The 12,997-nt window shown below is 41.8% G+C and overlaps 1 protein-coding gene across 1 annotated transcript in view; it reads left to right on the top strand.

Moving 5' to 3' along the window:
- The window catches only part of LOC141172400 (sacsin-like), a 140,387-nt gene that overhangs the window by 110,691 nt on the left and 16,699 nt on the right, over positions 1-12,997 (top strand). The window contains exons 7-8 of the mRNA XM_073656557.1: positions 474-1,872; positions 3,733-3,821. Of these exons, the coding sequence (XP_073512658.1) occupies positions 474-1,872; positions 3,733-3,821 (1,488 nt within the window). The remainder of the gene's footprint in view (positions 1-473; positions 1,873-3,732; positions 3,822-12,997) is intronic.

Here is a 12,997-nt window from a genome sequence, read left to right as displayed (position 1 = left end):
AGGGAGACAAACACAGGGGGAAGAAACTTAGCTTGAGTCGACTTCAGAGAGATTAAACCAAATGTCCTCCAAGCACTAGAGAAGAGGTAAGCTCCAAGCCTTCACAAGGGAACATGTGAATATCACCGGCCCCTCCCTGCAGCGAACTGAAAGTATTTAAACACCCAGACCAGGGTGTCAATCAGAGCAAGAGGGAGGTAGCCGCTGGGTCCTAAAGTAAGACAGATTTAACAAGGGTTCTGTAATGCCAAACTGTGCACACATTTGTTTTTTTTTCATAGACTCTGACAACAAGAAATTATCATCTTTTATTCTATGCTAGCATGTACAGACGTCTCCCCAAAAAGCATTTCTTATAAGAGAGAGTTCAACGTTTCATGGAGGCACCATAGAGTGGCTCGCAGGGTGCTTATGTGTTATTACATACATTTTCTAAAGATCTGTATATATTCCTTGTCTTTTGTATTGTACAGATTATCCAGCCATCTTCAGTGGAAAAAATATTGGGATTCTGGATCCACAAGAAAATATATTCTACCGAGGAGGTCGTTTATGGAACATTGAGAAAAAAGATCAGTATACAGAAGATTTAAGGGACCAATTTCAACCATTCAAAAATGTTTTGGACAAACTTGGTTTAGGCTGTTGGGAGGAAATCATTGAGTCGGGCTGTTTTAATGGAACTCTCTTCTGCTTTCCTCTTCGACACTGCCCATCAGAGATATCTGAGAACTTATATAATTCGGAAAGGGTTGAAGAACTATTTGAGTCGTTTATGAAAGATTCTGGTATTGCCCTTCTTTTTCTTCGCCATGTTACAAGCATTTCTTTGAAGAAAATTGGAAAAGCTGGAATAATGGAAACTCTTCTTACCGTTAATGTATGTTCTGAAAACTTACTAGACACAGAGTGTGCAGGAATTGCCATACAAACAGTTTGTAAAGTTGTTTCCCTAAAACACATGGAAAACCAAGAGGAAGAATGTATATGGCTGGTAACTACCAGCAAAGATCAAGACAAGGTGTTTGCAGAACTGACTGAGTTAAGCAACAAACTGTGCAACAGACCTGTTCTAGATCTGGCCTACCCATTATCTAAGCACAATAGGGATTTATTTGTGGGGCGTCTACATTGCATTCTCCCACTTCCTGACAAAGAAGAAAACCAGACTGGACTGCCATGCCTTATTAATGGATGTTTTGACCTTACGGATGACAGGAGAAGCTTGAAGTGGCCTGAAATCGACCAACAGCACGATGAAGGTGCCAAATGGAACCAGATCTTGGTAGAAAAAGTCTTACCTTTGGTTTATATCCAGGCAGTAATAAATAGCGTGTCTTTAGTGAAGGCATCAAAGATTACAGTGGACGTGTCATACAGCATTTGGCCGATTCCTGAAAATACCACACACAAATCAAGATGGCACCAAATAGTAGGAAAGATTGCCCTTTGCCTCAAAAGAGAGAAGGTACTGCAAACAATGGATACCGCCGAGTGGATAAGTGCAAACGAAGCTGTTTTCTTGATGGTTAAAAACATGGAAATCCATAATTGTTTAGAGGAATTGCTTCTCCTTCTAAATGTTCCTCTTGTTAAAATTCCCAGTCATGTCTTTAACATTCTCCAGATGAAGGACAGATCCAATTTGAATATTGTGTCTCCAAAATTTGTGAGAAACCTGTTGCATAAGGATGATTGGCTCCTGTTTCCAACTGAGAAGAAACTGTTGCTTCTGAAGTACGTAATCAGCGATGGACGACCTGATGAACTACTGAACCTGAAACTGCTGCCGCTATCTGATGGATCATTCACGTGCTTCCAAAATACAAAGTTAAATGGCATTGTATATATTGACAGTAAAGTGTTCCCAAGGTAAGGCATGGTTTGTACACTTGATATTAAGATTTCTATACTGAGAAATTAAGTTACTTTATAGTCAGCAACTGTAAATTTACTATCTGTCAGGGTCGAGCTTGGGGTATTGGAATGGACAGGGGGTGTCTGTATCAGTTGGCTCATTACTAACTGCAGAGTGAAGACTGTAAGGGATGGTGAAAGGCTGGCGATGGATTCATGGTACTGAATTAAGGGTATTTTTCAACAGTTTCATCATGCATTTTTCAGTGCCTTTTTGGAGTTTTCTTTTGTTCACACAAGAATGTTGTTTTTTGGGGAGGGTTTTTTATGCGTTATTTTTTTTATTTTTATTTTTTTTTTATAGTGAAGCCTATGGGAACTGTCTTGAAAAGAAGGCATACATATCCAGAGCTTGCTGCATTTTGTAAAAAAACAAAAACAAACCAAAATCCACAAAAATTCAACAAAATGCCAAAAATAGAAAGCGGTTTAATATTTTATTGCCAAAAAAACAGACATTGATTTATAAAGATTGCCTTGCCTTCATTAAGAGGAATGCAGAAAATTTTCCAAAAACAGATACATCCATATTTGATCCACGAGCCATCAGTATTGCATCTGTTTTTCAAGGAGTCTCCCTAGAAGTATTAGTGATCTACAATATTGATGGATTATTGATTCTGTACATGTTGACAGCATTGTACACTGTCGGCATTACAGATCATTATTGCACGTTATAAGCACACTTGTTCATAGCAGGCCGCTTAGGGCAAGGATACACAATCTTTCCTGATCCAAGGCCCACAGTGTCAGATTGAACCAGTCCCAAGTCACCTTTAGATTTAAAAGGGTATTTCCTTCTGAGACATTAATGGCATATTGAATGTATATACTCTAAATCTATAACAGGTGAGGGTCCCAATTCCCGGACTCCAACCTGGAGCAGAGTGATGGGGCTCCTTTTCTTCCCCATTCATAGTGCACTAAGATGGAGATCTCGCACGTGGTTTTCTGCACTGCAGTCCAAGTGAGCTGCTGAAAAGTCTGAGAGCTTCATTATGTCCTTCAAACTACAAAGACGGTAGCTGCACATGTGCATGGCCACCTCTGCACATCACTGCTCCTTACAGAAGTGTCTCTGCTCTAGCAATGAGTGTCAAGCTTCTTTATCTTTTCCATGGAAAATACATGTGAGCAGGTTTCAGACACAGACACGTGTGTGTGTGTGTGTGTGTGTGGGTGACCAGATAGTTGAGGCTTGCAAAAATGACATTGCGGGTCACATGGAGCCCCCATGGTCTCAGGTTGTGCAGCCATTGTTTAGAGGAAGACTAATACACATGATGCCCAGGGTACCCTGTTAATTAAAAGGATTTCTCCATAAGCAACATATATCAGCTATTCATAGGATAGGAGATAAATGTATCATTGTTTGGGGTCAAACTACTAGAATCATTACTGATCATAAGAGTAGGGGGTCCCCAAAACCCCTGTCTGTATGAAGTGATTGTGCGCATGTGTGACCACTTTCATAGGACTGACTGCTTGGCTATCTTGGTCATTCTACAGAAGTGAATGGAATGATGGTTATACATGTGCACCACTACTCGTATACACAGGAGTCTCGGAGACATCTGTTGGGATTAGTAGGCGCCCTATTGTTTGGAGCCCATGACTTTATTACATATATCATCTATGCTGTAATAGGTGGTGTATGCTGTTTATGGGAAGATCTCCTTTAAACAAGCGAGAGTGTAGGCTCTAACTACGAACAAGAGTTTTATTGGGAGAGAAAAGTACATGAAAAGTAGCACTTGCTTATCTCATCTGAAGTGTAGATGCTAAGCTAAACTAATTTTCTCTCATTTTTGATAGAACCTTATTACCTGGGCTTGCACAAAGATTTATTCCAGAAGATCTGCCTGATGATCTTCACTTGTTTCTCATGAATATTGGAAAGTCAAGTGAGTACATTTATATGGATCGAAAGCATAAAGCGGAACTGTCATTTACATTTTTATTTCATAAATCCATAGCAGACATGAAAATAAGCAACTTTGTAATATATCTTATCAGAGAAATCAGCTTCTTTCTCTGCCAGAACTGATCAGTCATTATAAAAATTCTCAATACTGAAGTAAAATCTGATTTCAGTAAATACAGATGATCATATTACTGAGCTAGGAAATGACAGATACTATTCATAAGATTCTGTGTGGATAGGAGGGAGGAGCTCTGCCTTTTAAACTCCTCCTTAATCCCTTCTATGTAGAATTGTGTAACAAAAAAACAAAACAAAAATGGAAAATCCGATGTGGGGTCAAATAATTACATGGACAAAGTATAATGGAAGTATAAAAAACCTTTATTGAAAACAAGGGTTGGTGTTCAGTAGAAATGCAGAAAAAAGACGGGCGCACACAGTGAAATTATAGTCATCATAAAAACAAGATATAAAAATGTGTGGAAGTTACCTGTTTGATACCTATATAACAAAAAAACATATAGTCACATGCTAGAATAGAAGCACATAAGTATAATATCAGATATAGGGGATCACAGCTGCAAGTGCCCAGTGGTGTGTATATATAATGTATATCTTAGAATGTGGATGAATGTAGCAATGGCTTAATCAATAAGATAAGGAAAATAGTAGTGTACCTGAAGTGTCTCCCACCTGACGTGCGTTTCGGCTATTACCTTAGCCACGGGGTGGCGCTATGATACCAGCTGGAGTTTAAGAATATAGTGGCAGCCAATAGAGGGAGGCTGGATGTGCAGTGATGCATCAGCATCCATGAGGACCTGGAAGCCAACCAGCACACACATCATGTGACATGCAACGTCGGATCCATATGGGAGTCATGCGATCCAACAACACGGCACACATAGAGATGCGGAGGGCTGCTGGGACACAGGATGCGCATGCGTACTAGCCGGCTGTCTCATACTGGTAAGGGAATAGCTATCTGGTGGTGAAAGTAATACAATGATACATTAGAAAATACATATTTTTTAATGTTTTTTTTTTCTAGTTTTAGTTAGTCCTCATAGGTGATTGCTTGATCACCTGTAGTATTGCAATGTATACGAAAATAGCAGACATGAGGGCCATAAGTGGACTCCTAGCTGCCATGGCAACCAGTCAGCACCCCTCAATTGCATCATGGAAGTAGCTGATGGCAGTCAAAATTTATGACTGCTATGCCCAACAGTGGAATTTAGAAGGTTAAACTGTTGTGATGAAAGATCTCGGATAGCATCAGTTACTCTAGGGTGCCGGATATTTAACACAGCCAGCACCCGCTCTGTATAGAGCAGTCTGCTCAGCTACTTAACCCACTCCATACAAGCAGTGCTCATGTCCTTATGTAATGAAAATGATGCTAAGGGCTTAAGTGAAAAAAATAGAAAATAAGTGTGTGTGTGTATTTATATAATATTATATTTTGTAGGGATTCACACACTCAGGTAGGAACTAGAGTTCACACAGGCACCAGATTCTTATGTCAAAGCAGTGTGAGGTTTATTGAACTCCATAAACTTGTACAGTGCTTTAAATGAAAACAACCTTTTCCCTGCACATAAGTAATAACACAAGATACATTTCTTTCCCAATAAAGTCAAAGAAATAACAGGGTCTCGCCCAGACAGCAATTCAGGTCCTGCTTCAGGCTCCGTATGCTCACATTCACTGGTGACCCACACACGGCTGAGCTAGCCCCAGTTCGGTCACACCAAATGGCTATTGTCCATAGAAACCAGTGATACTTGTAGTTTGGTGCACACGACAGGTGTAGTATCCTTTCAGAGAAATTCTGGCTTGTATCTCTAGCTCCAACACAAATGTACTCTGGTCTGCTCCACTAGTTCTAGTACTTGTTAGCCAGATTCACCTAATCATGTCTTGCTCCATCCACCAACGTCACGTTGCACCACAGACTATCCAGGAGTTGGCGGATGCTTTAGTCCAGGTCTGGGAGGAGATCCCACAGGAGACCATCCACAACCTCATCAAGGAGCATGCCCAGGCATTGTAGGGAGGTAATACAGGCACGTGGAGGCCACACACAATACTGAGCCTCATTTTGACTTGTTTTAAGGACGTTACATCAGTTGGATCAGCCTGTAGTGTGTTTTTCCACTTTAATTTTGGGGGCGACTCCAAATCCAGGCCTCCATTGGTTAATAAATTTGTTTTCCATTGATGATTTTTGTGTGATTTTGTTGTCAGCACATTCAACTTTGTACAGAACAAAGTATTCAATGAGAATATTTCATTCATTCAGATTTAGGATGTGTTAGTTGAGTGTTCCCTTTATTTTTTTTGAGCAGTGTGTGTATATATAGATAGATAGATAGATAGATAATATACTGTAGATATATATATATATATACAGTACAGACCAAAAGTTTGGACACACCTTCTCATTTAAAGATTTTTCTGTATTTTCATGACTATGAAAATTGTCCATTCACACTGAAGGCATCAAAACTATGAATTAACACATGTGGAATTATATACTTAACAAAAAAGTGTGAAACAACTGAAAATATGTCTTATATTCTAGGTTCTTCAAAGTAGCCACCTTTTGCTTTGATGACTGCTTTGCACACTCTTGGCATTCTCTTTATGAGCTTCAAGAGGTAGTTTTCACTTCATTGGTGTGTCCTGTCAGGTTTAATAAGTGGGATTTCTTGCCTTATAAATGGGGTTGGGACCATCAGTTGTGTTGTGCAGAAGTCAGGTGGATACAGAGCTGAAAGTCCTACTGAATAGACTGTTAGCTGCTTTTTTCTTGCCATAATAAAAATTCTAAGTAAAGAAAAACGAGTGGCCATCATTACTTTAAGAAATGAAGGTCAGTCAGTCCGAAAAATTGGGCAAACTTTGAAAGTGTCCCCAAGTGCAGTTGCAAAAACCATCAAGCGCTATAAAGAAACTGACTCACATGAGGACCTCCCCAGGAAAGGAAGATCAAGAGTCCCCTCTGCTTCTGAGGATAAGTTTATCCAAGTCATCAGCCTCAGAAGTCGCAGGTTAACAGCAGCTCAGATTAGAGACCAGGTCAATGCCACACTGAGCTCTAGCATCAGACACATCTCTTCAACAACTGTTAAGAGGAGACTTTGTGCAGCAGGCCTTCATGGTAAAATAGCTGCTAGGAAACCACTGCTAAGGACAGGCAACAAGCAGAAGAGACTTGTTTGGGCTAAAGAACGCAAGGAATGGACATTAGACTAGTGGAAATCTGTGCTTTGGTCTGATGAGTCCAAATTTGAGATCTTTGGTTCCAACCACTGTATTTTTGTGCAACGCAGAAAAGGTGAACGGATGGACTCTACATGCCTGGTTCCCACCGTGAAGCATGGAGGAGGAGGTGTGATGGTGTGGGGGGCTTTGCTGGTGACACTGTTGGGGATTTATTCAAAATTGAAGGCATACTGAACCAGCATGGCTACCACAGCATCTTGCAGTGGCATGCTATTCCATCCGGTTTGCGTTTAGTTGGACCATCATTTATTTTTCAACAGGACAATGACCCCAAACACACCTCCAGGCTGTGTAAGGGCTATTTGACCAAGAGGGAGAGTGATGGGGTGCTACGCCAGGTGACCTGGCCTCCACAGTCACCACACTTGAACCCAATCGAGATGGTTTGGGGTGAGCTGGACCGCAGCGTGAAGGCAAAAGGGCCAACAAGTGCTAAGCATCTCTGGGAACTCCTTCAAGATTGTTGGAAGACCATTTCCGGTGACTACCTCTTGAAGCTCATCAAGAGAATGCCAAGAGTGTGCAAAGCAGTCATCAAAGCAAAAGGTGGCTACTTTGAAGAACCTAGAATGTAAGACATATTTTCAGTTGTTTCACACTTTTTTGTTAAGTATATAATTCCACATGTGTTAATTCATAGTTTTGATGCCTTCAGTATGAATGTACAATTTTCATAGTCATGAAAATACAGAAAAATCTTTAAATGAGAAGGTGTGTCCAAACTTTTGGTCTGTACTGTGTGTATATATATATATATATATATATATATATATATATATATATATATATATATATATATATATATATATATATATATATATATATATATATATATATATATATATATAATCTCTGAACTAACAGTCCTTCTGAGGACTAATGTAGCTGCATATAATCAGTGCTAAGCAGGCAGAGTATGTGGCAGACTTCAGTGTATGATACAGCACAGGAGAGTCCGTTGAACGTCCTGTCTGCTGCTGCTGTAATAATTACAGATATTTCTATAATTACAGATATTTCTAGACATAACCCCAGATATCAGGGGCCAGGGCAATTTTTTTTTATCTTAATCCAGAGTACACCATTTTTCTGCTCCATTTGCTTGTTCTCACTGGAGAATAAAGCCAGATCTGTTCCATATTTCAGCGATAAAAATCTAGAAATTTGAACTGAAAGTGGAAAATATTGGCCTCCTTTTCGATTTTGTTGCAGTGTCAGTGAAGCTTTTCACACTAGGTCTCTGTGTAGAATAATATTAGTAAATTACAGGCCTGTTATTTAAAATCTTGGTTCTCTGTCAAACGTATCACATATAACTGCGTTCCAAACTCAGCCATTTCTCGTGAACATGGAAAATATTGTCCTCCATTTAAAATGGGCAAGGTGCGTGGCAAGGGATGGGGAAGTGGATGTGATGGTGATGGCGCATGCAGAGGCCGTGGGTAAACTGAAATTGTGCCACAACAAACACCCACATCTTGTCGCTCGACCTTCCTGTCCCAATTACTAGGGGACCGCAGCACACCACTATTGAACCTAGAGCAGTGTCAAAAGGTTGTTGGTTGGATAGCAGATAATGCTTCCAGTCACTTTGCCACCATCACCTCCCTTTCTTCTACACGGTCAAGTATCAGTAGCTGTGAGTCTGGACCGCATATTCCTCACCCTGATCCTCCTTCCTCCCACCATGTAGGGTGGCACATGTTTAGGAGCTGAAACTCCTAAACCCTTCATCCAATTTTAATGTGGATACCCTCAAATGAAAGCTGAAAGTCTGAACCTCAACTGCATCTGAATTGTTTTGTTTAAAATTCATTGTGGTAATGTCTAGAACCAAAATTAGAAAAATGTTGTCTCTGTCCAAATATATATGGACCTAACTGTACGTACCATCCTCACAAATTTTGAGGACTCCATCAAGATGGTGAGCGGCGATGACCCCATAATTAGCGTCACCATCTCGCTTCTCAATCTTCTGAAACGCTCTCATCTCATCCCAACGTGGATTAGGTGACAATGAGGACGAGGAAGAATAGGAGCTAGTTTCCTGCGCTATAGACGGTACTACCGTCATACCATCTGTTCAGCGTGGCTGGCCTGCGGACAGGGAGGAGGATGAGGAGGAGAGCATGGTCAGTCATCCTCTTAGTGAGGACACGGAAGTTTTGCCTCTTTGCAGCCTGGCACACATGGCTGAGTTTGTTATACTGCCTTTCCCGTGACCCTCGCGTTGTCCAAATTTTGGGAGACAGTCATTATTGGTTGGTGACAATTCTAGTCCCACGCTACAAGGAGAACTTTCTATCTCTTATTCCTGCGCAGGACAAGCCTAATAAAATGGGGCAGTACAAGAAGGCCCTTATTGCGGAATTATTTAAAAAAATTCCTATCTGAAAACGCTGGCGGAAGAGGTCACAGTTTGTTGGACAATCAAGAAGTACAGGCGAGAGAGCCACAAATGCAATCCACCAGAGGCAGGGGAACACTGTCAAAGTTCTAGGACCGTTTTTTCTCAGACCCTCCCAAAGCACAAGCCCTCAGGCGTGGGGTAATCTCACAAGGAGGGAAAAGTTTCGGAAGACTGTGAGGGAGTACCTTGCCGACCATACCAACGTCCTCCGTGATTCCTCTGTGCCTTATAATTATTGGGTATCCAAGCTGGACACGTGGCATGAACTGGCTCTCTGTGCCTTGGAGGTCGTGGCCTGCCCTGCCACTAGCGTTTTGTCAGATCGGGTTTTTAGTGCCGCTGGTGGAATCATAACCAATATGTGCATCTGCCTGTCAACTGAAAATGCTGACAGGCTGACTCTTATAAAAATGAACAAGAGCTGGATTGGGCCAGACTTCTCAACACCACCGAATGATAGCAGCGTAACATAAACTCAAATCCAGTGTCTTTTTTTTGGGAGGTCTAACTCCATTCCCATGCACCTCTGTCTTCACACCCAGACATGGGTATACGCTTCCTGATTTTGTCTATTTGCTCTTGTCCTCCTCTTCCGCATCCTCATCCTCCACTCCCATATCACCATCCTATATACCATATCAACATATCTACGACTCTTGCAAGAAGCATTGGAGTTCCTCCAAATTTTTGACAGCCATTGCAGTCACTGCATAGGCAATCAGTATGGGAGACCCTCTCCTTTCTAATGGGAATATGTCATTACTGAGGCCCACCTCTGTGTCTTTAAATTGTTATTGGGGTTTTCTCTAAATTTTGTCAGCCGTTGGACTCACTGCATACCCTATAACTGAATAGCAGACCCTCTCCTTTCTAATGGGAATATGTCATTACTGAGGCCCAGCTCTATGTGTCTTTAAATTGTTTGTGGTGTTTTTCCCAAATTTTGGCAGCCCTTGCTGTCACAGCATGGGCATTACAACTATAGGAGACCCGCTCCTTTATAATGGGAACTTTTTTTTACTGAGACCCTCCTCTGTGTCTTCAAAGGGGTATTGGGTTGCGTCCAAATTTTTGGCAGCCCTTGTAGTCACTGTATATGCAATAACAGTATAGGAGACCCACTCGTTATTAATGGGAACAACAAAGCATAGCCGGCTGATGGCTGTCTAACAATTGCGAGGGCCGACTGCTGGCCCTATAAAAATAGACTTTGTGACTTTCAGAGTTCCTCCATCATAAATGAAACAGGATGTGTCTGACGATGTGTCACACACCACATGGCCAGATAAGGTTGTAAAATGTTAAAATGACATTTCCCAGTGAATGCATTTGTCTTGGTTGAAAGCAATGCAAAAGTGCAAAAACGCATCAAAAACTCTATGTGTGAACATAGCCCAAGGTGTGGAGGAGCATTTTTGTTTTTGGGTATTTATTTTACCTTATATACAAATCATTACCCTGTAAAGGCTGTTCCTTAACATATTTCCCAGGAAAATCCATGTTGGTTTCGTTTTTGTATGTTTTATTGTGAGTCCGTAAAAGTGGCGTAATACCTCTGACAACATTGTTCACAGCAGTGACCTGGGAGTCAGAAATGTTTCCAGGGGTCTTCCCCATGCTGTTCCCATGTCATTTGAACACTGTTCCCATCAATTTGGGCAATTTTTAGGCCCTCTGCATACTGCCGGTGGGAGCCGCCTGAAAAATGCTCGAGTTTCCCATAGATTTACATTGGGCTCCTTACTCGGACCGAGCACTCGAGCATTCCAATTTGCTCGACTCGAACAACGAGTACCCGAGCATTTTAGTGCTCGCTCATCCCTAGTGGAAACCTTAAACGTACACTAGCACAATTAGAATGCCGGTGGATCTCCATTCTGGGTACTATGACACCAGCGGGTTTAAAAGAGCAATTGAGTTTTGCTTCTTTTCTATTTCTCCTTGATTTGGATTTTAATCCATGTGTGTCCTTCTTCTGTTTTCTAAGTAAAGCCCCCGTCTCACATAGCGAGATCGCTGCTGTGTCACGGTTTTGGTGACGCAACAGCGACCTCACCAGCGATGTCGCTATGTGTGACACTTTGCAACGATCAGGCCCCTGCTGTGAGGTCTCTGATCGCTGCAAAGTGTCCTGGACCATTTTTTGGTCGTTGCTCTCCCACTGGTCAGCACACATCGCTGTGTGTGACCAGTGGGAGCAGCGATCAGGCTGGTAACTATGGTAAACATCGGGTTACTAGGGGCACACGCGCACCTAGTAACCCGTTGTTTATCATGGTTACGAGCCTGCTAAAGTGAGCGGTAACCTCCCGCTCACTGTAGCAGAGTGGTAACCATGATAAACAACGGGTTACTAGGAGCGCGTGTGCCCCTAGTAACCCGATGTTTACCATAGTTACCAGCCTGCTCCTGCTTCAGCAGGCTCGTAACCAGGAGCAGGATATCGTGGAAAGATTCTTTCCACGATGTCGCTGCTCCCCTGATTGTTGGTGAGCCTGCCTGTTTGACAGCTCACCAGCAACCACATAGCGACGCAGCAACGATCCCTGACAGGTCGTATCGTTGTCGGGATCGTTGCAGCGTCGCTAAGTGTGACGGGGCCTTTAGAGCATTTCCCTGATCTATCCTTTATTTAGACACAACATAGTCTATCCCTATTATTGATATTTACCTTTGTGGTTAATGGGTGTTCATAGCCTATTTGACTTCACTTGATATGCGAATTGTATCAGTATATAACTTCTAGATCAGGATGGTGTATTCAAATTTGGAAACGTATATGATGATTATGCACAATTATCACCCATGCTCTTGATTGCTGACCTTTTTTAATTTGTATGTGTAATTGTTAGCCTATTGTTGTATATCTAATAAAAGTTTTATGTCATACTTTCTATGGACTTTGGCTCCATGTTTTTTGTAGAAAAGCGTAGTGATGATTTGGACTCCATGGGTGTTTTCCAGAAATAAGCAGCAGTGGATGTTGCTGAGTGAAAATTGCAGATCTGCTATTGTAGTGCTCGTATGTTGTAGTGACCAGTACATTGTGCCCAGCTTGTGCTTCTGGAGACATGCACCTGTAAATTAGGTGGGCTCTCATCGCTACAGTAATGCCAAACATGTGGACGCTAAATGTGGTTTAGGCACATTGTGGGGCTCAGAAGGGAGGGGGGGGGGCACTTGGATTTTGGAGTGCAGAATTTGCTGGATTCTTTTGAGGGGACGAAAGTGCTTTTCCAGAGCCTTTCCCTACCAGTAACGTGGAAGCCCCCTATATTTCCGTTAACAGATGACGGACCTGAGTTGGGACTTGCTTTTTTTGTGGATTGAGTTGAAAATTTTATTGGCAACATTTTACATAACATTTGGGATCACATTTATCCGGCGCTCTACGCTGAACACTCATATCAGGGTTCCCATCTAAATCTCCGACTGTGATTCAGATGAAACCCCAA

Source organism: Phyllobates terribilis, unplaced genomic scaffold, assembly GCF_046119375.1.
Source record: "Phyllobates terribilis strain yellow unplaced genomic scaffold, ASM4611937v1 Scaffold_12__6_contigs__length_324123572, whole genome shotgun sequence".
NCBI lineage: Eukaryota > Metazoa > Chordata > Amphibia > Anura > Dendrobatidae > Phyllobates > Phyllobates terribilis.
The sequence above is the reverse complement of the archived record's forward strand: the minus strand, read 5'-3'. Positions and strand labels throughout refer to the sequence as shown.